This window comes from Dreissena polymorpha, chromosome 14 (assembly GCF_020536995.1).
Source record: "Dreissena polymorpha isolate Duluth1 chromosome 14, UMN_Dpol_1.0, whole genome shotgun sequence".
Lineage (NCBI taxonomy): Eukaryota > Metazoa > Mollusca > Bivalvia > Myida > Dreissenidae > Dreissena > Dreissena polymorpha.
The window spans coordinates 9,793,697-9,818,105 of NC_068368.1; the positions used below are offsets into that span (position 1 = coordinate 9,793,697).

The window sequence follows — 24,409 nt, forward strand, 5'->3', positions numbered from 1 at the left end:
GAAAAGCTTTCAAAAATGGCATAAAAACTATTGTACAAAACGATATGCCCTAAAATGAGCCTATACAGCATTGTTAACGATTAGATCATAATAAGCTCTTAATATATAGCACATTATAACCGCTGGAAATGTATAGCAGATTGTAACCGCGGTAAATACAAACCTAGAACAGTGACCTCCCTTGTAAGTATTATTTCGCGCGAAATTGATTGTTCATTTTGAAGCGCCAAAATCAAGTCGATAAACAATACAATGCCGGTCGAAGTGGAAAGGCAAATATCTGAAGGCATAGAACCTTTGGCAAAGAAACCTTGCATTGACGACTCGATGGCCGGACCAGTGTTGAGATTTGCAAAGCTGACAGCAAAGGCTTTCACACCAACACGGGGATCCAAGCTCGCCGCGGGTTACGATTTATACAGGCATGATCAAAACTTTGAGTTTGACTCGGGAAACCAATTACATGAATTACCACTCGTTAGGAAGCGACTGTCATTCAACAATCTGTATCCAAAAGATTCAACGGAAATTTTCTTGGTGATACTTTTGCATTATAGTTTACATTGGGCGTATTATCTTAAAGGGACATGTTAGAGTTTGGAGAAACTAAGATAAAAAATTGTCATGTATTCAAAACAGAGGCGGACCCCAAAACAGAATGCGTAGATGTTTAAACAAGTGAAATAACCTACGGGGGGTAACTTCCTATATACAGGTATATAGGGTTGTGCCGATTTTATGGGGTGTGTTTTTCGACTGAAATTATAGATATGGGTATGGTTTTGAGCATCTAAGTATAGATATGGGTATTGAAATCAGAAATTTGCTTGTATATAAATGCATATAGATTTGAAAGTATCAGTATCAAAATGGGTATGATAGGTCGCCATGGTGTAATGGCTATGGTGTCCGCCTAGCGACCGGGAGGTCACGGGTTCGATCCCCACCTTGGGAGCGTTCTTTACATCTCCCCCAAAGACACCAAGTACTGGTTCTAGGCCCAGGAAACGGACTCGAGAGCCTTTATATAAGCCTTAGGCTTCCGATGCAATCGGAGTGGATTGAGTAACTCTGGGAAACCTATCAATCTTATTTCTTTTTAACCCCTCCACGCATTGGCAGTAATAAACATAGCCATTATTATAAAAGAAGAAGAAAGAATGGAGCTAAAATAAATAGGCTTAAACAAAAATGGGTATGATAAATGTTATTCTTGTATATAAATTGGTATCAAACAGTAAATTTCAGTAACGGGAAAGATGCAGAAACTTGACTGTCCACTTTATCAAATTCTAGTATTTAAATGTGTCCAGTTTATCAAAATTCTTGTATTGAAATGCAGGTTTTTTTTCCACTTTTTGGGAAGATAGCCCATGGCTTTGGAATTGGGAATTTTATCGACATTTTCATGAAATTGGGAAAATAAATTAATTAGCCTTTTTTTCCAAACGAAAAGTCCACTGATTAGGGAAATACTAAATTTGATATAACTCTTTATAATCATTCAAATTAAAAGACCAAAATCATATAATACTTTGTTAGATGTAATTGAATTAAAATTGCGATAAAATACCATAGACACTTCTTTTTTTTAAAAATGTTTTTTTTTTGTTTTTGGAAATTGGGAATTTTTTGCCACATTTTGGGAAAAAAGTATACTTTTTTGGATTGGGAACATAGCCGAATTTCGGCTATAAACCCTGAAATGGGTCCACGTTCTCAATGGTATCGTATACAAATGGGTATGCTTTAAAAAAAATCTTGTATCAAAATGGGTCAACATTATCAGAGTTCCGGTATCAAAATGCAGGGGTTCCACTGGCCCAAAAAAAGTTGTCGCCACTTTTTCTCGGCGCGAAACTGTCAGTTATTCCGACCTTATTACATAACGTAATTATGAAAACCGTCTAAGAAACCTTACAACATCAATGTCATTGACTATATTATTACTTTTAAAAGTATGTAAATACATAAATGATAATAAGTAACTTCATAAGTCTTAATAAGCTTTATTTATACATAAAAACATTGGTTTGCACATGATAAATAATCACATATAACCAAACTTATCTAATAATGTTAACATCAATGGAACAGTATGCGGCATACATTTTTTATAAAAATTTATTTAAACATACAATCACACAAATGTACATCATCTGGAAGGGAAAAAAATTCAAACATCAGTAAATAAAGCCTCTCAATTTAATTGTTAAACAGTTACATTTCGGAAAATAAAACATCTAAATTTAATTGTTTAACAGTTACATTTGGTCATTTGGCTAATATGATGCACATAAACTGAAAGGGAAAAAAATGATACACATCTGAACGACAAACATCTCAATTTAAATTAACACCGCCTTATATATCGTTATATCGTCATTGATCTTTGTGCCAGTTTGTTCTAAGTGTTACATAATTGAGTGTTCTTTATCATAAAAGAACCGTTAATCCGATAATAACCCCCATACAACTTGACAATAGCAGTAAAAACACCGACTGTAACACCGACTGTAACACCGACTGTAACACTTTCACGCTTCCGTGATTTCAGTGCACTCTACACTGTAGATCGCTTACATCATCGTAAATCAATATTTACAACTGACAAACTCTGGCCGCTTATGCTCAGTCGCGTGCTTTTCGACTCGCTGAACATTTTCAGATAGGATTTTACCGATTTTTTTAAATTCGCCACTTTAAAAAAATTCGAGCCACTTAAAAGTATTGGTTCATTAATGAATAATCTTAATTCAAAATTGCTACATTAATTAAACATTTGTAACGGTTTTGGTGGATAATTTTGAAAATTACTTATTTCTGATTAATAATTAATTGAATGTTGTCATCTCTTGTGGTATTATACTAGTCAAGTAGCCATTCCTTCAACCCTGGCATTGGCAGTGGTTCCTTTTGACACTTGGGCATGAGCAGGCTTTTTCCGCTCCATTTTGGGAATACGCCACACTGGAATTTTGGGAATTTCGCGTCGTGAAAACCCCCATTTTGGGAAAAAAATTATTCGCAAAATTGGCTCAATTGGGAAAAATTATTGCATGTAAATAGTGTTTCTTATATTTCAAAGAAGCCGTTAACTGGTAAATAACGACTATTTTGATAACTTTTTATTAAAATTTTACAAAGTATTATTAACATGTGAGATAAGTGCAGGTTTTTTAATCTGAATTTGGGGAAAAGGCCTGACCTTTTTTTAGGTAAAAAAAAATGGTGCGAAGCGCCGGATTTTGAGGAAAATAAGGAAAGTCTTAAATAATCATTAACATATTTTACAGTTTTTTAAAACAAATTCAAGGCAACAGATAATTTAATTATGCAACACTTTCTATTTTCTACACCGGATCAGGTTAACTTATATATTTTAAGTTAAAAAAAAATAAAAATTTTCTATTGGGAAAAAAACAGCCAGATTTGCATTGGGAATGGGGCCGAATTTCGCACCCGTGGCATAGGGCGGAAAAAGCCTGATGAGTAGGGCACTTAATCAGAGTCTTTAACAGTGGCAGCAACGTTTGGGTAATTTCCGATTGGGAAAAGTATGGGTACCAGCCCAAGTCGGAAACGTTAGCACTGAACACCCAGAAATTGGGAAAATTCCGATCGTGAAGTTTTCAATTTTTTGCTACCCTGATGAGCTTAACAGGGACAAGATGGAAGATGACAGACTGCAAGGGCATAATTGTGCATCCTGTGTCAGGAACCATAGACATATTGACAGATTTGATTCTAGAAGTATCATGTATGGGATGCCCTAACAATGCATGATCTTGATGCAGGGGCCTCATTAGCACTTACCTCATGGGATTTGGCTTGGAGGGGCAGGCAATCAATTGTCCTTCAAAAACATTATGTTCAAGATGTGCAGCACATGCATGTATGTTGCAACCATATTGATTTGTGAATGTACACATTTGACTGTGGTGCATTACTGATTGTAAACATAGCCTGTGTTGCTGTGGTATGTGTCATTGGCTAAGCAGAGTGCATGATCTTTGGCCTGTTACAGTCAGAATTTTGTGGACAAAATCATGATCGCTGTGACCCCAACTACCACAAACAGCGCATTTGCTACAGGATGTGGTATATTGTCCCTTAACAACACATTTTGCACGTGTAAATGGTCAGGTTTCACAGTGTCTGGCCCTTGCCTTGCAAGTGTTTCTACTGCCATGAACTGGGCCATTGCACACCCAACATTAAGTGCAAGATGCTGACACCTGTGTTGCGGAAACTATGAGCAAAACTTGTGGCACCTACAGCACTTTTATAACTTTACTTCGTTCCTTCTGGGCAATGAAAGACAGTTTCTGTCCTGTCAGTCTGTGGGTTTCCTAACAAATAAGTCATTATTTTAGGGTCGGCAATGCACCAAACTAGATTGTGATTTTATCACTATAGTCAAATACATGAGTACATAGAGGTTTTTTGCATTTAGCCCTTTATTGAGACAACGCAGCCTGGCTTCACAGACTAGCTAGAAAGGTCTGAATAACTGTTCCTGGAGATTGGATCATTCTGTTCAGTTCAATGCGAGCCACTTGATTGCACAGTGATCAGCTTCTGCCATGTTGGCAACATTACACTGAAGATCCTGCATTAAGTCTTTACATAAATCTGGGTTGCAGCAATAGAAAAGGGAAGTGGGTAAAACACAGTTCGTAATAGACGTTCTAACTTAAATTGTACGTGTTCCACTGTCGTATTTACGCTAATAATTATAATAAAGTACAATAAAATTATAAGACAATTATTAGTTACTGATATTGCATTTGTAATGGGCTTTGTAAAATAGAGTACATTTGTGGCTGTGATTGCACACTAGCCTTTTTCTAGAGGTCCTGGATTTGAATCCTTGATAAGGCAATTTTTATGTCCCCCAGTTTCTTTATGTCCCCCAGTTTACACTGGGGGACATATTGTTTTTGCCCTGTCTGTTGGTTGGTTTGTTTGCTTCAAACTTTAACATTTGCTATAACTTTTGCAATATTGAAGATAGCAACTTCGTATTTGGCATGCATGTGTATCTCATGGAGTTGCACATTTTGAGTGGTGAAAGGTCGAGGTCAGCCTTCTGTCAAAAGTCAAATATATGGGGGGACATAGTGTTTTACAAACACATCTTGTTTTCTTTTTGCTATTGTAATTAGTTCAATCTTAAAAATATAGATTTGTTTGTAAAAATATTTCATGAGAATTACAAAAAGATACTTAAAAAGTGTAACAAAACCCTTTAAGTATTTATCCAATCTTGATTAGTAACTCAGCAATATACTCAGACATTACCCAGGTGAAGAAATAGAAATGTCTGGGAAAGTATCATGACAGTGATTTTTTCTCAATCGGGAAAAGAACTGGTTCAGCAATTAGGAATAATCTTAAGATTTGGAATTGTGTTTTCAATTTCTTGGTACTAAATTTAATAAACTCATTTAAATATTGTTTACCATGTCTTCTTGCTTGAAAAGTTCAGTTTCAGTGAGCATTAATTTGTTTACTTGAAGATAAGGATCTATGGAACAAAAATGGATGCAACTTTCCCTCCTTTAGAATATTTTAGAGACTGCAATTAGGAATGTTGTAATTTTTTTCTCAATTGCGAAAGTATCATTTATGTGTACTTCATTGTCGATGTTTCAGTGCCTACGATGCTGTGATCCCTGCCCGTGGCAAGGCCGTGGTGAAAACTGACATCCAGATCTCACTCCCTGATGGCTGCTATGGAAGAGTTGGTAAGCATGGACGTGCTAGTTTCACTTCCAGTTATATATGTCATTAAACCAATGTAGGAAAGGTGTCTTTTTAAGTCACTGCGTCTGAAGGTTCTTCCACACAAATTGTGGACAGTTTCTGTGTGGAGGCGTTTGTTTTCCCTCAAATTTAAACAGTTTTTTTTTCATTCAAAATTGCGTCCGGTAATCGGACCCATTCTCAATGGAAAAATGTACATATTTGTCTCAAAAGGGAGCTTAAAATTCCCACTGGAAGGTTCCCCCCCCCCGTCCAAAAAAAAAAAAAAAAAATATGCCCCCAGAACATAGGTTTTGGGGGCATATTAAAATTGCACCGTCCGTCAGTCAGTTAGTTAGTCTTTCCGTGTGGATTAGTTTCCGCTCAATAAGTCAAGCAATTGTCATCAGATCTTCACCAAACTTGGTCTGAAGACATTATCTAGGTCAAGTTCGAATATGGGTCATGCAGGGTCAAAAACTAGGTCACAGGGTCACTTAGTGCATTTCAATTACTTCTATCAAAGCTTTTATAGGGAACATACGTCATCCTATGGTGACAGCACTTGTTTGTTCTAGATCTCCATATTTTGTTCATCTCCTATCCATATAACAGGGGTTTTTATCTGATTTTGGGGACAGGGCCTGGCCTTTTTTGAGGGGAAAAAAATCGCGTGAAACGTCGAATTTTGGGGAAAAAAATTGTGCGAAAAGCTGGATTTTGGGGAAAATAAGCAAAGTCTAAAATAATCAATTTAACATATTTTACTGATTTTAAAACAAATTCAAGGCAACAGATAAGTTAATTATGCAAGATTTTTCTAGTTTATTTAGTGGATCAGGTTAACGTATATATTTAAAGGTAAAAAAAAAAAAAATAATTTTTTTTTATAGGGGAAAATGAAATCTAGGGGAAAATTTACCAGCTGAGGGGAAAAAAAATCCGAGGGGAAAGGGCCGATTTTCGGCGGGTCCCAAAGAAGGAAAAAAAACCTGCATATAAGATCAACCTTAGTAAATATAATACTGGACACACGTGTATCCTCAATTGTGAAGCATTTTTTTATCAAAACAAGAACAACACTAATTTCTCAATTTTAGTCAAAACGCCGCAAATTTTCCCAATGCAAAGGGACCCGGCCCCATTCCCAAAATGGTGAAAACAAACGCTGGTAAAAATAGCTAACTTTTCACTATCTTTTTTTTATATAAAACAAGTATTGGTAAAGATGAGTTAGCAAAAATGTGAAACAAAGAGACACCTCAGAGTAATTTAGGGCAACGTAATTTTGTCATCTGAAAGCCAATAATTTGTACACCCCTAAATCTAGATATTATTTATTTGCTATGGTCCTCACTCCTGAAAAAGTATGGGAGAGTTCCTGTTAATGTTCCTGTCCTATAAAAACCTATAAAGTTTCGATCAGGGCCCTCAATCCATTTTAGGGGAAGCGGGTCGCTACCCATAGCAGGGGGAATTTTTGCGGCGTTTCCCTTTTGGGGGGATTTTTTACTTACTCTCTAATTATAACACTTGTACATGTTTGCACTTTATTCATTGCTTTTTTCATAATTTAGCATGTTTGGCACGATTAAATTAAAATAGAATTGAGATATAATAATCATTATACACTTCTATCTATATAAAAAAAATAAACAATAAAAAAAAAAATTAGGGGGAATTTTTCCCCCAAAAAGGGGGAAAAAGTACCGGTATACTTTTCAGGGGGGGGGGATGCGGCCGAATTTTGGCCGTGGATTTGACAGATTGATGGCCCTGTCGATAAGACTTTTATATTATAACAGTGCTCCAGCTAGCAATAAATAGAGGGGCGCTGCACCCCTCTAAAATTTGCCCTTTAAAAAAGCGCCCCTCTATTTTCTGTCAAATGCCCTTTTGGTCTCTAAATTCCTGTTTTCAGGCCGTATAAATCGCCAGAAACATCAACATGAATAAACAGATAACACCCTTACCAGTACATGACTGCTGGGGGCGTATTAAGTCAACACTTTGTGAACAAACAAGCTCAAGGGCATGGTTTTATCCGATCACTAATTAGCCTTTTGTTGCAGCCGATAGTTACATGCTGTGAAAGATTATCTCTAAGGTCACGCTTGGTTAGGCACAATCACACTCGAACGTAAACTTCTGAATTCTTTGGCTATGATTTTTGTTTGCAAAAATAGTGATTTTTAATTCCAAATACGTATTAAAATTTGAAAATTAATCATCTTTTTTTTAAATGCGAATATGTGGTTAACATTTAGTCCGAAATTTAGGCATGGAAGAACATATTTGTGTTTGGATTTTATTTCTGAACTTTAAAACACTGTCTGTTTTCAATCATGATGAATTTTAACATGAATAGAAGCAGACAGTTGTTATTTCAACAAATAAAGAGCTTGTTTGGAAGGCGGATTTATCTCTCTGGGAGTAAAATGTAATTTTGATATTGTCATATATTTTCGTGACCTAACAAAACTGGCAACGTTGTTGACATTAGATGAAATAACATGTTGTAAAATAAATATATCCTGTTGTTAACAATAACAATGTTTCATTTCAATCTCCAGACTAAATGCTACTTCATGGTGACATTGATCATTGTTTAGACTTTAAATGTGTCAATAAAGAAAATATAGATTTTTGTTTTAATTAATATTATTGTGGACAAACATTGGCTCAAAGTTATTTAAAGCAACGAATTTAAGTGGTGGCAGTCGGAACGTTTTTTTGACCCAGTGAAATCCCTGAATTTATTTCATGTTTTCTTTGTTCTTCTACAAGGCCACTGATGCTGAAACTGGAGCCCTTAAAGATTAACATGCAGTTCAATAATGATAGGCGATAAAAAACAGCAAAATCTCCCCCCCCCCACACACACACCTGAAAGAAATATGATATCTACATATCTCTAATGTGTGTAGTCAGATGCTAGCCCAAGTCGGTTATGAAATCGGCTACTAAGTTGTTTTCCTTTGCGCCAATGTAGATAGAAATATATTTATTATAATTTCATTACACAACATGAGGAACAGCGTACAATTGGTGAAAGCTTCCAATGCACTAATGTTTACATTTCAAAAGTATTTAGTATAACCAAAGTATATACTTAAGTATATTTATAACCTAATGCCCTATTTTCCAAAATTACGCGTGAAAAATGCCCTTTTTGAGGAAGCTCCCCTATATTTTGAAAAGCTGGCTGGAGCACTGTTATAACATATGTTTAGAAATAATTTTACAGAATTGAAATGTGATGTTTGGGTTTATTTTTGAAACTGATTTATTTTAGCACCCATGTCTGGTCTGGCAGCAAAAAACTTCATTGATGTTGGTGGTAAGTTTAGCATGTATATATTGTCAACACATTTTCTAAGCGGTTTTATTGGTGCATTCTGCTCTTAAGAGAAAGTATTGTGCTCAACCTCAAAATTAAGAATTTAAATGTTTGTTTTTTAGCTCGACTATTATATATGAAATATATTAGTGGAGCTATCCTACTCACCCCGGCATAAGCGTCTGCGTGCAAATGTTAAAGTTTTCGTACTACCCCAAGTATTTTCTTTGTCCCTTGACATATTGCTTTCATATTTTGAATACTTGTTTACCAACATGACCCCAACCTTTAAACAAGAGCAGACAACTCTATCAAGCATTTTGTCATAATTATGGCCCCTTTTCCACTTAGAATATGCAGCAAATGTTAAAGTTTTCGTACTACCCCATTTATTTTCATTGTCACTTGACATATTGCTTTTATATTTTGCATACTTGTTTACCAACATCACCCCAACCTATCAACAAGAGCAGACAACTCGTGCATTTTGTCATAATTATTGTCCCTTTTATACTTAGAAGAATATGCATATTATTGATAAATCTATGTTAAAGTTTGGGTACTACCCCAAATATTTCCTATATCCTTTGACATATTGCTTTTATATGTTGCATACTTGTTAACCAACATAACCCCAACCTATAAACAAGAGCAGACCACTGTATCAAGCATTTTGACATAATTATGGCCCCTTTTACACTTAGATAATTGAACATTTTGCTTAAATTGCCATAACTTCTTTATTTATGATCACATTTTATTATAACTTTGACAAAACAACACTTACCTGAATACCACAATGGATTCCACCCAAACAATACCCCACGCCCCTACCAGATTTCTTCCCCCCCCCCCCAACCTCACCCCCCCCCGCAATTTTTTTTTAAAAACATCTAATAAATTACCACAACCCACATTATACCCCCCTCTCACCCCCACCCCCCCAAAAAAAAAATTTTATTTTTTATTTTTGTTTAAACTTCTAATCAATTACCCCACCCCACATTATACCCCCCTCTACCCCCCCCCCCCCACCCCCAAAAACCTTTTTTTTCCTTTTTATTGTTTTTGAAAGATCGTCTAATAAATTATTAAATATGAACAATTTCCCCATGATGGCTTACGTTATACTGTCAAGCACTCGAATAGTCGAGAGTCCTGTCCTCTGACAGCTCTTGTTTGTTTTGTTTTTTATTTAGAAGAAGATCAATTCGATTCAACTGATTGAAAAACAAATTATCAGGGTTTTGAGCTAAGTTGAATTATATAGACATATCTGGTATTTGTTTAACCAGCCATCTTAATGTACTTTTAATATCTTATTTTGTAACTTCTGGAATTAAGTAGCCTAGATTTAAACTTTCAATTTCTGTTGTGCCAAGCTACAATATGTAACTGTAGAGGTGTGTCTGGTGGAGTCAAACTGAGGATTGTCAGTGAAGATCGATCTCACAACTGTCAATGTTTTATTTTTAGCTGGAGTTATTGATCAGGACTACCGGGGAAACGTTGGAGTTGTGATGTTCAACTTCGGAGATGCTGACTTTGAAGGTACAAGTAACTGCTAAAATCTGGACCTATATTTTACAAACAATTCTAAGACATAAACTTTAAATTGGAATATTCAAGATTTGCTATGATTTTTAGTCAAGCATGGCACTAACCGCTGCTTTCTACATCATTATGTTTTCTGAAGTATAACAATCGCTTGGTGCATTCTGGGCCGTGTTCCCCAAACCCCTCTCCCAAATATATATATACCTAAAAATATCTTTATACCTAACTCTATTTTTAACCTTAAATGAGGCAAGTTGAAGAGGCAACACACCTACAGAAACATGATATGGCAAATAGAAAGATTGGTTATTAACTCATCTTTAGGCCAAGTAACAAACTATTTTCAAATCATTATAGTATTTAAATGCAGGTAAACAGAATTAAATTTTGTGTGTTTCATGTTTTGGGAATGTTACCATTAAAACATTTGAAATGGATATATATTGTAGTTTGACCAATTAGCTACAAAGTTGATAATGCACTTGAATACTGTCTTGTTCTAGGCCTTGATGATCTCAATGTGTGAACAGGTCAGCTTGTGAAATTGTCTTTAATACCGGTAATTCAAGAAAGTATGGGCTTGTTTTAACCAGTTGATTTATTTAAATTACAGGGTTTTAAAGTTCTTGAACATATTGGTCAGATATGTGAAGATTAAATAAGAGTTGATTCTATTGTCAGTGAAGGCAGGAGACCGTATAGCCCAGCTGATCTGTGAGCGGATATATCTGCCAGACCCTATAGAAGAAAAGGTGAGCCCCAGATCAATGAATACGGGTGTTTTTATGCACCTGGTAGGGTGGCATATAGCAGTTGAACTGTCAGTCTGTTTGTCTGTCTGTGTGTCCGTCCGAAAACTTGAACATTGGCCATAACTTTTGCAATATTGAATATAGCAACTTGATATTTGGCATGCATGTGCATCTCATGGAGCTGCACATTTTGAATGGTGAAACCTCATCCTTCAAGGTCAAAAGTAAAAAAATACAATCCAAGGGAAGTAATAAGCTTTAAAAGGGAGATAATTTCTAAACCTTCCCAATGATATATTGAAATTTTATTTCAAAGCGGCGCAATAGGGGTCATTGTGTTTCTGACAAACACATCTCTTGTTTTCTACTGAAATTAGTATTGTTGTTTATTGTCAATTTAGGGGCAAAAATTCTGTCCCCTTCACAAACTAAAAAAAATTATTAATAAAAATATAAGTTTAATATATCTCCCTTTCCAGCGTTATAATTTGAACCTTTGCAAAATTTGATATGAAAACCATCTTATATTATTTTATAGTTTTGTTAGCTAAAATAAATAACCTCTTTACTGGGTTTATGTCAAAACTATGCCATTTATACAACTCCAAAGCAGGGACCCTATTCCTGAAAAGGTAGGGGATAAACGCAAATAAATGAGCCATGCTCTGAGATAAGGTAGTTAAATGCATGTGCGTTAAGTGTCATCCCGGATTAGCCTGTGCAGTCCGCAAAATTTCACAAGATCCACGAACACATTCCTAAATACTGCCTATCATGGTGGGTAAAAAATATATGATGTCACTTAATTTACCTTGATTAATTGTTGGAAATTCTTAAACCATGTTTACAATGGTTGATTGTTTGCCAATATTGGAGGACATGTTAAAAAAATACTACACAATTCTCATAGCTTTTTTTGTTTACACTTTCTTTACATGATGATACATTTTTTAGATTATTGTCAAAAACCTGAACTGTGAACTTTGCATTTATACATGTAATTGTTGTGTTAAAAAATAGAGGAGGAAAAGCATTTCATTTGTTTCAGTCGTTAGACGATACAGACCGCGGTAGTGGTGGATTTGGCTCAACTGGCACAAAATAGCTGCAGATGATGGACTGGGATCTCAAAACAAAGAAACTAGATCTGAAGAAAACAGATTTCATGACTTAAATTAAGACTTCTCCTTAAGGCTTCTCAGTTAGCAGCTAATATGTATTCATCAAAACTCTTCCATGAGAATGTTTCACAGTAGTTTTGTATTTAAATATGAAAATATGGTATTATGTGCGTCATGTATCATATATTTTTCATAATAAACTTTTAAGTTGTATAATGTCTTTTTACCATAAATATTTTTCAGCTAATGATGTTTTATGAAAAATGTTATATAAAAAAAGAGGAAAAGAAAACTAGCATTGCGAACACATATTCCAATTGTCTACATTGCATTTCATCATGTATTCAATTTTCATTATGCAATTATGTACTAGTAGTATTTGAGACATCACGGTTTGATGCAATTAATGTTTAACTCCTGCAAAATTACTGTTTATGATACAAATTCCTAAATCTATAGTCATACATTTATATTGAAATGTATTTCTAAGAATACCGAGTTGTTACTTGTTTGCTTTTCAACTGATAAATAATGATTAAAGTGCTTATTTCTATTCGAATTCTGGAATGTTGAGTAAATGAAATATGGTCAGATTTGACCATATGATTAAAGCATTTTTGTAAAAATAATTGCTTAAATATTTTGCTAGTTGTAGATGTATTTTTGCTGTATATATTGTATAGTTTGGTTCAATGTCATGTTCAAACTATGAACAAAAAGTGCCACCATTATGTGTTCAGTGCATCTTGCATAATTTAATGGTTATATTTTGTTATTTTGTAATATTACTGTTTGTAAATAATAATGCAATATTGACAGTTCAAGATAGATGAGTTGTGCTTATTTCAGATTGTTTCCACAATGTTCTTGATTTTTTACTAAAAAGGAATTTTGTATTTAAAGCAAACCATGCCTTTAAATGTTTTTATGATCTCAAGGAGTGGGATACATTAAGCAATGCACTTGTTTGTATATATGTGCATCCAGAAGCTGGTGTTTTGAACTCTATAATTACAGAGTGGATCTTGCTAAAATGTTAACGGTTGAATGATCTTTAAGAAAAGCTATTTTATAAATGAATATATCGAAAGACGGAAGATTGAAATCCAAAGAAAATTTATGAGAAAAAACAATTATTTGTAACTTCAAAACTATTCTAATGTTGATAGGCGATTTCTGTAACTCTCTTAGGTATTTCTGGCACCTATTTTGGTGATAAGGTATTATCTTCCAACATGCGCATGGGACGGACTTGAACATTTCTTAAATCACACCCCTATTAATTTGGTGTGAAGCATTTTGACCACAGTTGTTATGTGAACCCCCCCCCCCCTTTCAAGTATTATGGCTAGTGTTGGAAAGCTCACTCAATACTGGGGCTGTTTCAATAATATTTCCTGAAACAACAGAGGGTACAAGGATTCAAAGAAAGCACTGCTGATAAAGAAGGGAATTTCTGCTACTATGAGCTAAGGCAGAAATGTGTCTGTTTTTTCACTAAAATAATGGTCCCTAAATTGTGAACTGTAAATACTGGGCGCGTCTGTCTCAAACTTTCACAGTTGAATAACAGTCGTGATGATATGATGGTAAAGACAGGAATTCTGACTGCAACCAGTTTCTGCCGATTTATTAGCCTTTTTGTCAACTATAGACTATATAGGGGAATTGTAGGTGTCCAATTAAGTGTGGTGGGGGCATCAGTGTCTGTGACACATATCTTGTTTTCTTCATAATTTGTGTTCAGAGAAGAAACTGCCTTAGTGTGTTCAAATATAAACGTACAAATATATGTTTAGATAATTTCCCTTTTGTGTTTATTCTTTGTTTTTATCATCTCACATATTGCCAATTTATGTAATCATGTCACCTGCTGTGTTCAGTAAACATAGTTTATATTTGTTACAAGTATGTATTTGTTTAAATTTCATGTAAGGCAGTCAAAGATCTTAAGAAAACACATTGTGACCATAATTGCGAACATTTCCATGTAGTTGCAAATTAATTTCATTGAAAGTTAATAAAGAAATATTGCACAAACTTTTTTGTTTTTTAATTGATGCTCCAGTTAAGACCAATCTGGACGTTATCGTTTTGAAGTGTTTGTTTTTTCATATACTTGGACAAATAAAGGTGTAATGTTCTCCAGAAGTAGGAAAAGAAACTTACATGTACAAATGTTCATTAAAGGGGCCTTTTAGTTAGATGTAAGTCTAAATATGCGGCATCTGTATTGGATTGACACAATCTATTTAAGACTAGTTTTTTAGGGTAGATTTTGTGAATATATTGTTCAAAGTATGGGTTATCTAAGTTTGGTACCGGGTATCTCATCACTGTACCTACTAGTTCGGTTAAAATTCGAATCAAATCTAGCTGTTTAGTTTTTGAAAATTCTAACATAAAATTGCTTTAATAGCAATATAAAAAAAGATCAGCTATTAGTGATGCACAATTAGTACCCATAGGCACACCCATCATTTGTTTAAATATTTTACCATTAAATTCAACAAACAAGTTATCCAGAAGAAAAGTAAATGCTGCACAAAAGTCAAGACAAGTCCTAATGTTATATTTATCTTATATCTGATTACCGGTAGTAAAAAAGCACTTTTAGTGTAAAGAGCAAGATAACAACACCTCTTTTGCAAATGTCTTTTTCAATCAGTGAAATGAGTTTTGATTTTATTAAAGTGTTAGGAATGCTTGTATATAGTGTAGAAACATACATGCTTATTTATATGTGACACCTTAATTATTATTTTTTTCAATTTTATCAATATCATCAAAGGAGTTTCTTATTGACTAAAATAAGTTTATCTTACTATTTTCATAAACTTTGTAACTATATTTAGCTATATGATATTTAATAGCACTCAAGGCGGATGTTAGATACACTGATAATTGCTTGGTGGTACAAGAAGTCTCATCCCAGATAAGAGTGTGCCTTCAAGATCTTGCAGCAGCTGTTGATGTATTTAAAAAATCATTTTGAATTTTTATCTATTTTGAATCTACAGCTGTTCTATTTTGAAAAACAGAGATTTGCATTAAACACACATGGAATTATGTAATCAAAATCTTCATAAGGTCACTTATACTGTGCATATTTGCTGTTTTCAATATGATGGAAATACAACTCAGTTTATACAAATAATCAATGGCATGTTTTTCTTTAATTCATTGATTATAAATGAATAAATTTATTGGCAAGGGTTTATGGGTCATATGTTAAAGTGTTAGCGCAAAATTCAGACAAACTTGAGGCTTGTTTCGTGTCTTAAATGGTCAAACCGCTAAATTTTATCCCTGTACAACAGACAATCAGGAAAAATTAAGTCTTACATAGCTGTGTTACTAAACCAGTCTATCACACACTCAGAACTGATGTGCGTATACTTTCTTTACAAAAATATTTTATTTCAGATTACAAATTATTTATTTTAATTTTTTAATGATACATCCAGCACCCTTACAATATTAATCTATTGTTTCAAGTTGTTTTTTTTTATCCCCCGCCAAAGTTGGAGGGATATAGAATTGGTATTGTCCGTCCATCACAAACTTGAGATATTGGAGGGGATATCAATTCAATAAATTTGCTAGTTTCTCATACAACTGATGTGCCCTAAAGTCTGACAATATTTCCAGGCCTGACAATATGCAAACTTTAAATTGGAAAGTAAACTTGATACATGTGAAGCAGATTGTCAAGGATGAATACTTCAAAATCACATTTCCAACCAAGCAAAGACTTCTCTTATCAAAACATTATATACCCCCAAAAAAATATGATTTTTGAAGAAACTTTCTTGAAAATATGAGTCAATGAATGACAGTGTAATTAATTATATTAATTTACTTCATTCTTAAACATGTCCTTAATTGTAGGAACATATCAATGTTTATCTCTTGTTGTAAGCAAAAATTATGCTGTAACTTAAATTTGTTGTCAGATCTATTATACAAAGGAAAAGATAAGCAAGATATCTTCGTTTAAAATGAGACCTTGACTTTTGAGCAATGGACACAGGGCTGGTTTAGCACTAGACACATCGTATCCTGATGGTGATCATTTGTTTACAGTAACAATTAAATAACCCCCCCCCCCCCCCCAAAAAAAAAAGATCAAGTTATAGCCAGTGCATCTTGGCAAGACACATAATCCAGTATTGTGAAAGTTTCATTGAGCTGTCTGCAAACAGGCTAAAAAATACATGTACAATAATGACGAAACACAACAGTCAAGAGACATTGTATCAATACAAATAATTTATTTCACATTCAAGATATTCTAAAGAACATGTGCTTTAGTGAAATAGGAGCACTGTAAGGCAAACACAAATATAAAATGGATCCTTGCGACAGTTGTAAATTTCTTTTAAATTCTCCTCGAACTTGCGTCTTGCAAGTTGACTGCAAACTGGTAACAGATACATGCTTCCTTCAGACAACAGCCAAGTACTGGCAACACAAATATCTAGGACAAAAAATATTTTTCAGTTTTGGTTCCAAAAAAAGAAAAAGTCATAACATTTGCCTGAACTCATTATAAACAAAGAATTTTAAACACATGTTCATGTCTGTGTTGCTTTAAAATGTAGCACTTTAACAGCTTATTTGATGAACATGACCACACCTCATATCACAATGGAGTCTCAGTACATATTCAAACAATTTCTTGAGATCTTCTTCTGTTTACTCGTAGCCCATGCAAAACATGAACATTCATTCAGATTCACGTATTAGTCACATCAGGTGTCTACTTGATTATGTGTACTTAATTGTATAAGAGCCGCTTTACGCAAAATGGGTCTTATTTGTATGCTGCCTGATCCAGCGTAGCTCAAGATGAGGCTGCTAATTCGTGCACTCTTTTGTCTAATTTGCAGACAGGATAGCTCCTAACTAGAATCCACCAATGAGCACAGTGGACTGGAGCTAGCTTGGCACTGTTTTGCATAAGACCCATTTACTAATAATATGTCTCAGACATGGCACATTTGACAAAACTTGTATTAAGCACAGTGAAATAAATTTGTGAGCATGCTTTGAAGAATGAAAATACAATTTATTCAGAGGATACAAATTTGAGCAAAGTTGAGCGGACTTCTCCAGCTTATCAGGGATGACACTCTTAGCGCATGCATTAACCCTTTCCCCCATAAGAAGCAAACTGAAAATGGCTTTTGCAACCAGCATAAAACCAGAACAGCCTGCGAGTAACTCGCAGTCTGTTCAGGTTCTATGCTGTTTGCTGCTTATCAGTATTTTAGGGTTGGGAATGAAGCGTTTAAAAATTGAATACAGTAAGGAACGTATTCAATTAAATGTAACTGTTTAAAGGAAGACACAGGAGTCAATATATGTATTGCAAAGGGTAAAAGCAAGTTTTTGCCGAATCAGGCTCATATTTTCACAACAAGAGAACTTTCTTGATCATGTGAGCTATTTCCCAGTTGTTCTTGGAGACTATTGAAGAGCGGATCTCAACACCGTCCTTGGTAATGGTGGCCAGGCCATACTGAAATAGTGATAGAACAAATTGAACACTGCCAGGAGGGGTGAAATAGTTTTCACATTTGCATCAACATGTTCTTCAATCGACTTTCTATTTTTGGGAAGTATAGGACATGAAAAGGGATACTACAGTGCGTTTAACAACAACGATTTTAATTGCGTGCTTAGCGTGAAAAAATGGTATATATAATGATAAGGCTTGAGAGATAGAGCAGTTTCACACTCAACTCTCGACATCAAAACAGTCTGGGTGTGCCTCATTAAATTTTGAAGATTGTCAGCGTCAGAGGGGTTGTACTTACAGGCTGTGTTCTGATATTCAGTAATTACTACGATAATGCATTCTGGTCACTCGTAAATTTAAGATCATATAAGTATCGTTGTTCAATTACCTGATATAAGCTCTGACGTAAATATTTTAAATTGTTTGCGAAATTAAAAGTTAAACATGTAAATGTATAAAGCTTTATGCCAGCCGTCATTTCAGCAGTGAAATTGTAACCTAACTTGCATTACATATATCTTGTATATAGATATATACAACAAACACTGATATAAATGAACGATTTTGTTGATGTTTTTTATAATGCAAACAATTCAGCGTCGTGTTAATTTTAAATGATTTTCTTACAATATAACTATGACGAATTGTTATATAGAGAGTTCTGACTAGTATGCAAACACAAGGTACTCAAGTAAAGTATTGTGTGTTCTGTAAATAAACAGAATGTGGATGAGACAAACACACACGCAAAATAACCTCACTATTGTGCAATATGTTTTTTTATAAATCGACTGAAACCATTTTTAAATTCGACATTTATATCACTAGAACAAAATAATGTCTGTTACAAGTTTAATGATGATCTGAGAAAAAATCCAAAGTAGTTTACAGGCATTTTTAACTGGCATACTGACTTAGTTTTTGACCTCACATGGCCAAATATCGCACAATGCTGAGCTATCACAATTCTAATTTTCTGGCATATGTTCAAGAGTTGTCAATATTAATAGGTTATTTAACGTTTCACTCTACAATACGGAGATATATTTAGACGACCACACAGTTTGAAGTCATGTTGGACGAACCGGTGTGTGCGAGTCCAAATAGTTTACGTGTTGTTCGGTTTAAACGTCTAATAAGCTTTTAATTTTATATCAATTTCTTAAGCTGTGTGTTTTATTTTTATTTTAATTTTGATTTCAAAATGCTTTAATTGCATCTGTGCTATTTTCAAGACAAGCGCCCATGTGACTATTGCACATTCGGATACTTTGTCTCGGTATCGTTATAAAACAATTACTTAGTGCACTTGGCACATAATTATGACAAACGTTTGATAGTTAAAACATTTCTAACACATATCCTGTATACGTTCATATTCAAACATTATATTAATTAAGGGGGGGGGGCAACAGTTTTTTAACAAATCAGATAGCAAGTAGGTAGCACAAGTTATCTCTCTTGAGCAAGAAGATGCAAAAGCAAATTGTTCACTCATGAATATGTTTAGACTGAGTGGGGAAATTTGATTAGTCTCTTGACATAATACATATAAATATATTCGTAGAGGTCAAGTAGGATTAAATAGTAACAGTAATTGTTCTTTAATTTGATTAAGCTGTATGCGAATTTCTTGGAAAATAATAATAATTATCATACTCATCATCATCATCAATGATATCATCATCAGCAGCAATTTCATTATCGTCATTAGTGTCATCATCATCATCAGCAGCAGCAGCAGCAGCAGCTGCAGCAGCGGACACATCATCATCATAATCTTCTTCTTCTTCATCATTATCATCATTAGCATCATTAACATGATCATCATCATCATCATCACTATCATCATCATCATCAGAAGCAGCATCAGCAGCAGCATGATCATTATCATCATCATCATCGTGGTCGTCATTATAAAAACAACTGCAACATAAGACTATCATACATGTCACTATAAGTCATATGTTCAAAGTTTACACTTGTCAAATAGCCAAAATAAAGAGCTTAATTACCACATCACATGGATGTAAATTAACACAACACATTTGGCGAAAATGCGACAATAGTGTGTTAATAAGGTTTTAATAAAGCCGTATTTGGAAAACTTTAACGCCCCATAACGACAATATTTTTTTATTACTTACAATACCTATTTTTTTTACTTTGCCGAAATATTATAAGAAAACATCTTCTGAGCAAAGTGCGTGATGATTGAACTAAACCTGTGAGTTCTATAGAGTTGAGAAACGTTCGCTATATTCATATTAAGAATAACGTCCCGCCTCCTGGTGGCCTGATTTGCAATGAACAGAAAAAACAACAACATGTTTTTACTCTGAGATATCATTGGAATAAATTTCTGCCCAAGTTTCATGAAAATTGGACAATACATGTCTTTCCGATCGCCATATACGAAATATACGAATTATTGCCCTGCCTGCTGGCAGCAAGGTTTTTTATCAAGCTGTAACCATTGGTGAACTCTAAAAGTTAGTGACCAAATTTTATAAAGATTTGAAAATAAAGGTGCCTCTTGAGTGTTAACAAGGTTTAATTGTAGTCATATAGGGAAACTGCTCGCCCCTTACCGCCATGCTGTTTAACCGGCCGAAACCATTATCGAACTCGGTCCAGATATTAAACAATTTTGTAAATGTTTTCACGATGAGTGAACTACAAATGTTACTTCTAGAGTGGAAACAAGCGTTTTCTTTAAATGAAACCTGGATTCCTATTTTTTTATTACGCGATCCAGTTTCAAACCCAGCCAATATACCACAGGTTGTTGTTTTTATTTAAATAAATACTTGTTGTTTTGTCCGAGAGATAATAAACAAATTAGTATTCAATGTATATATATATATATCAAATGACAGTAACAGAAATGAAAAATACACATACCCTCTGTGCACAGTAAACCTTTATATCCTGCCGCACATCCAGCCTGACAAACGCCGGAAATCTTATTACAGACAGAGTTGAGTAGACAATTACCACATCTGGTACGACAGTCCAGGCCGTACCATCCGTTGTCGCAGACTGATAATTTTAAGTTTGCGTTTACAACGTAGACGATACACTATTTTCTAAAAGAACGTAATTGACATCAAGTTTTTTTTAATTTAACGATGACATTTTATGATTAATCCTCATATTGGTGTAAAATATAATAGACTGTTAAAATATGCTATATTTGTGCGTTGATAACATAGGCACACAAACTAACTTTCTTATCTGATTTGCGTCTTTCATGACATATGTATACAACTCATGTCTTAACAACTTCTCATAATAGTCATCAGTCGCGTAAAAGATATTGATTTTAATTGTATATCTGACTTTAAAAAAACAAACCCACGAGTTCATGTTTAAATGTAATGGCCAAAACAAATTAAAAATAAAACAGTAACTGGAAGACGTTGCAAAACCGATTTTCAGCAACCATTTGGAAATCATGGTTTTTTCCGTAATACTTGAATGTTAAATATATATGCATATATTTTACTTTATTACAAACATATGTAATTTGTTCATATGAACATTATAGCTGATAATATAGATATCTACTACTTTTATATAAATTCATTATTTTTTAAAGATGCAATCATCTTTAATTATCGCATGTTTTGTATAATGTACATGTATATGAATTGGTTATGTGGTTAGTGGTAGTCATCCAAAACGAAATTGTGTGTTGTTCCTCTAAATAGACCAGTTTCACAATACCACCGCTGTTGCTATTTTTAGATATCACGTGTTGCGTCGAATTTCAGAACGAGGCTGAACATGTATAGATATCTAGCGGAGGATATTGATGAACCAGTTGTTTTTTATTAATTATTATTAAGGATTTTCATGAGCACTGACACTGATTAAAATAACGGAATACATATGCATATATGCATGTGTTGTTTAGTCGATAAATTAATGAGGGGTTATAAATAAACATCCTTACAACTAAGTCATATTTTAAAGCCATAGTGCCACTAGTGAATACGTGTATATCCATTTTATTTCATCTTTATTTAAATTCAAGATACGCATGATCATCAGAGCAAATGTGGTCTGAAGAATAAACATTACACTAATTGCACAAAAGAAATATAAACATAAGCCGTATAATTCAAAACGTTATTTTATAATTTAAATTCTCAAAAACAGAGACGTAGATAACGTCTCTATCAAAAGTATGTTTGTTGGTCTGTACTATTTTTCATGAACGATCCAACGTGTAGGATGTGTGTTGACTCAATCATAAGAAAAAGCAATATAAACTGCAAAGCACATGATACTATTTAAATGATATGTCATTTTTCTTTTAACTTGAATTAATTTTCTTTTACATTGAAAGACAATATTGAAGAATTATTCTATACAGGTGAAAAAACGAACGTAAAGCAAACTTAAATGTCTATGCATGCACCTTGATTTCTCTTTAAACGTGATGATGAGTGATACATATATGTCGCTTAATGTCATAAATCTCTTTTGTCTGTATTTTTCTGAAACACTATTTAACTCCGTTGTGGTCAAAGAAAATATGCTTGTTTTAATTTTGTTCTTCTATACACTAACGAACACTCTTTATAGTACTACGTAATGATGAAGTTTTATTTTACCGGTACCCGCTAAATAGTTTTCGTGTTAGGCACAACATTTTATAAATATTTCAAATGCATTGGTATTATTTAAGCACTTCATTATGTATCCTAACATTCTTTCACAAAGACAATCGTTACAACGATAATTTTGACAAGGCGGACATTCGTTCATACGTTGTTTTAACTATCCGGGCATTCATTCCCACGCTATTTTGACATCCCGGACAATCGTTCCAACATTATTATGACATACCGGATATTCGCTCCTACATAGTTTTCACTCTCCGATTTCTGCAAGGTTTCGCAAATTACAGATTTCAGTGTTAGTCGATATATTTGAATATTTTTTAACGTTATCATTATCATGATCAAGATAAAGTCTTACAACAGTATAAAGTATTGCACAAAATATGAGAAAAATAAAAAAAAACATTTTAAAAACCACACATTAAAATGCCGGATAAGATGTCAAGAGTGTCATGTTATTTAAAAATGTAATAATAATGACCGGGATAGCAATTATTCAGGAACGAATCTCCGGGCTGTCAAAATAACGATGGAATGACCGGGCGGCAAAACATTATGTAGGAATCATTATCCGCATTGTCAAAATAAAGAAGGCAAGAATGTTCAGGTTGTCAAAAACATAAGAACGAATGTCCGCCTGTGTGGAATATAGGCTAGGACAAGTGTCCAGCATTCACTGTATTATTATGATAAAACTGGCTCATATCTATACAGTATTTAATTAGAGTATTTGGCGTTACATTAGTCTTAGAAATGACTACGTAATATTACTACCACGATAGATATTGTGTATCATAAATGATGTGCAATGACCAGGCATTTACCACGGGTGGTTTATGACACCATGCTGGTAATAAGTATTTGTCGGCACAGTATCTGATCATAACGAGATAATGGGTTTGTGCTAAACACAGGGGCTATTGAACAACCGATGAATCAATAAACAAGATATATCTTTATTCAAACAGCGCGATACAAAGCTCTAACAAAGAGTGTCAAATTATAAAATGTGTGCAAAATAATGAAGAAAACAAGTGCTTTAATCAAGATTTATTTTTATGTATTGACACTTGTGAAGTGTGAAGTACATATTTATTACTTATTCTGACAATGTCATATTGTGTTTTCTTAAATCGTTACATCGCCGAATGTTCAAAGAGTGAAAGGTTGAAATCAGATGCGGCGTTGCATGGGACTATTGTAAATGGTTGCACGTTCAGCCTCGTTCTGGAGTTCTGCGAGTCACGTGACTTTGCGCTCTTATCAATTTAGGCCTATTGTAAAATGTGTCTATTAGAAATGTATTTATTTACTTTGACTTAAATCATGTGAGATCGACCGTACCAGGTATTACTGTTGATATAATTGCAAAAACATGTTACGGTAATTTGTTAAATGCTTCCCTTTCCGTTCACAAATGAATAAAAGCGATACGTTTATGTATACAGACATTGCGCGTCACAGTTTCCGATGCAAATAATGTTTATCCCGTGCAATCATTTATCCATACATACAAATAATATATGTAGCCCATGAAGTATTTTCTCGAAATGTGTCTACTATTAACATGTGATACAGAAATTTGTGCACAAGAAACGAATATAGTATGTTTACAAAGTAGTCCAAATTTGTAGCAATTTATCGAACACCTGCTGATTAAATTATAATATATCCAGATTCAATAACTTATTTACCGTTTACTTAATTACATTAACAATGTGAAAATAAATACTAAG

At 34.0% G+C, this 24,409-nt stretch overlaps 2 protein-coding genes across 2 annotated transcripts in view; one reads left to right on the plus strand and one right to left on the minus strand.

The window, feature by feature from the left end:
* LOC127858671 (receptor-type tyrosine-protein phosphatase kappa-like) overlaps positions 1 to 24,409 on the minus strand; it is a 130,597-nt gene that overhangs the window by 73,141 nt on the left and 33,047 nt on the right. The window lies entirely within an intron of this gene.
* LOC127859016 (deoxyuridine 5'-triphosphate nucleotidohydrolase-like) lies at positions 177 to 12,519 on the plus strand. The gene is made up of 6 exons (XM_052396402.1): positions 177 to 422; positions 5,659 to 5,750; positions 9,044 to 9,088; positions 10,565 to 10,639; positions 11,327 to 11,397; positions 12,446 to 12,519. The coding sequence occupies exons 1-6, from the start codon at positions 253 to 255 to the stop codon at positions 12,500 to 12,502; spliced, it is 510 nt and encodes a 169-aa protein (XP_052252362.1). The 5' UTR covers positions 177 to 252; the 3' UTR covers positions 12,503 to 12,519.

Bases quoted from the DNA above. Each gene is read 5' to 3' on its own strand.
- LOC127859016 (XM_052396402.1), top strand. From the start codon at position 253: ATGCCGGTCGAAGTGGAAAGGCAAATATCTGAAGGCATAGAACCTTTG. The intron at 5,751-9,043 runs GTAAGCATGGAC...GATTTATTTTAG, and splicing joins TGGCTGCTATGGAAGAGTTG to CACCCATGTCTGGTCTGGCA. The intron at 10,640-11,326 runs GTACAAGTAACT...TTCTATTGTCAG, and splicing joins CGGAGATGCTGACTTTGAAG to TGAAGGCAGGAGACCGTATA.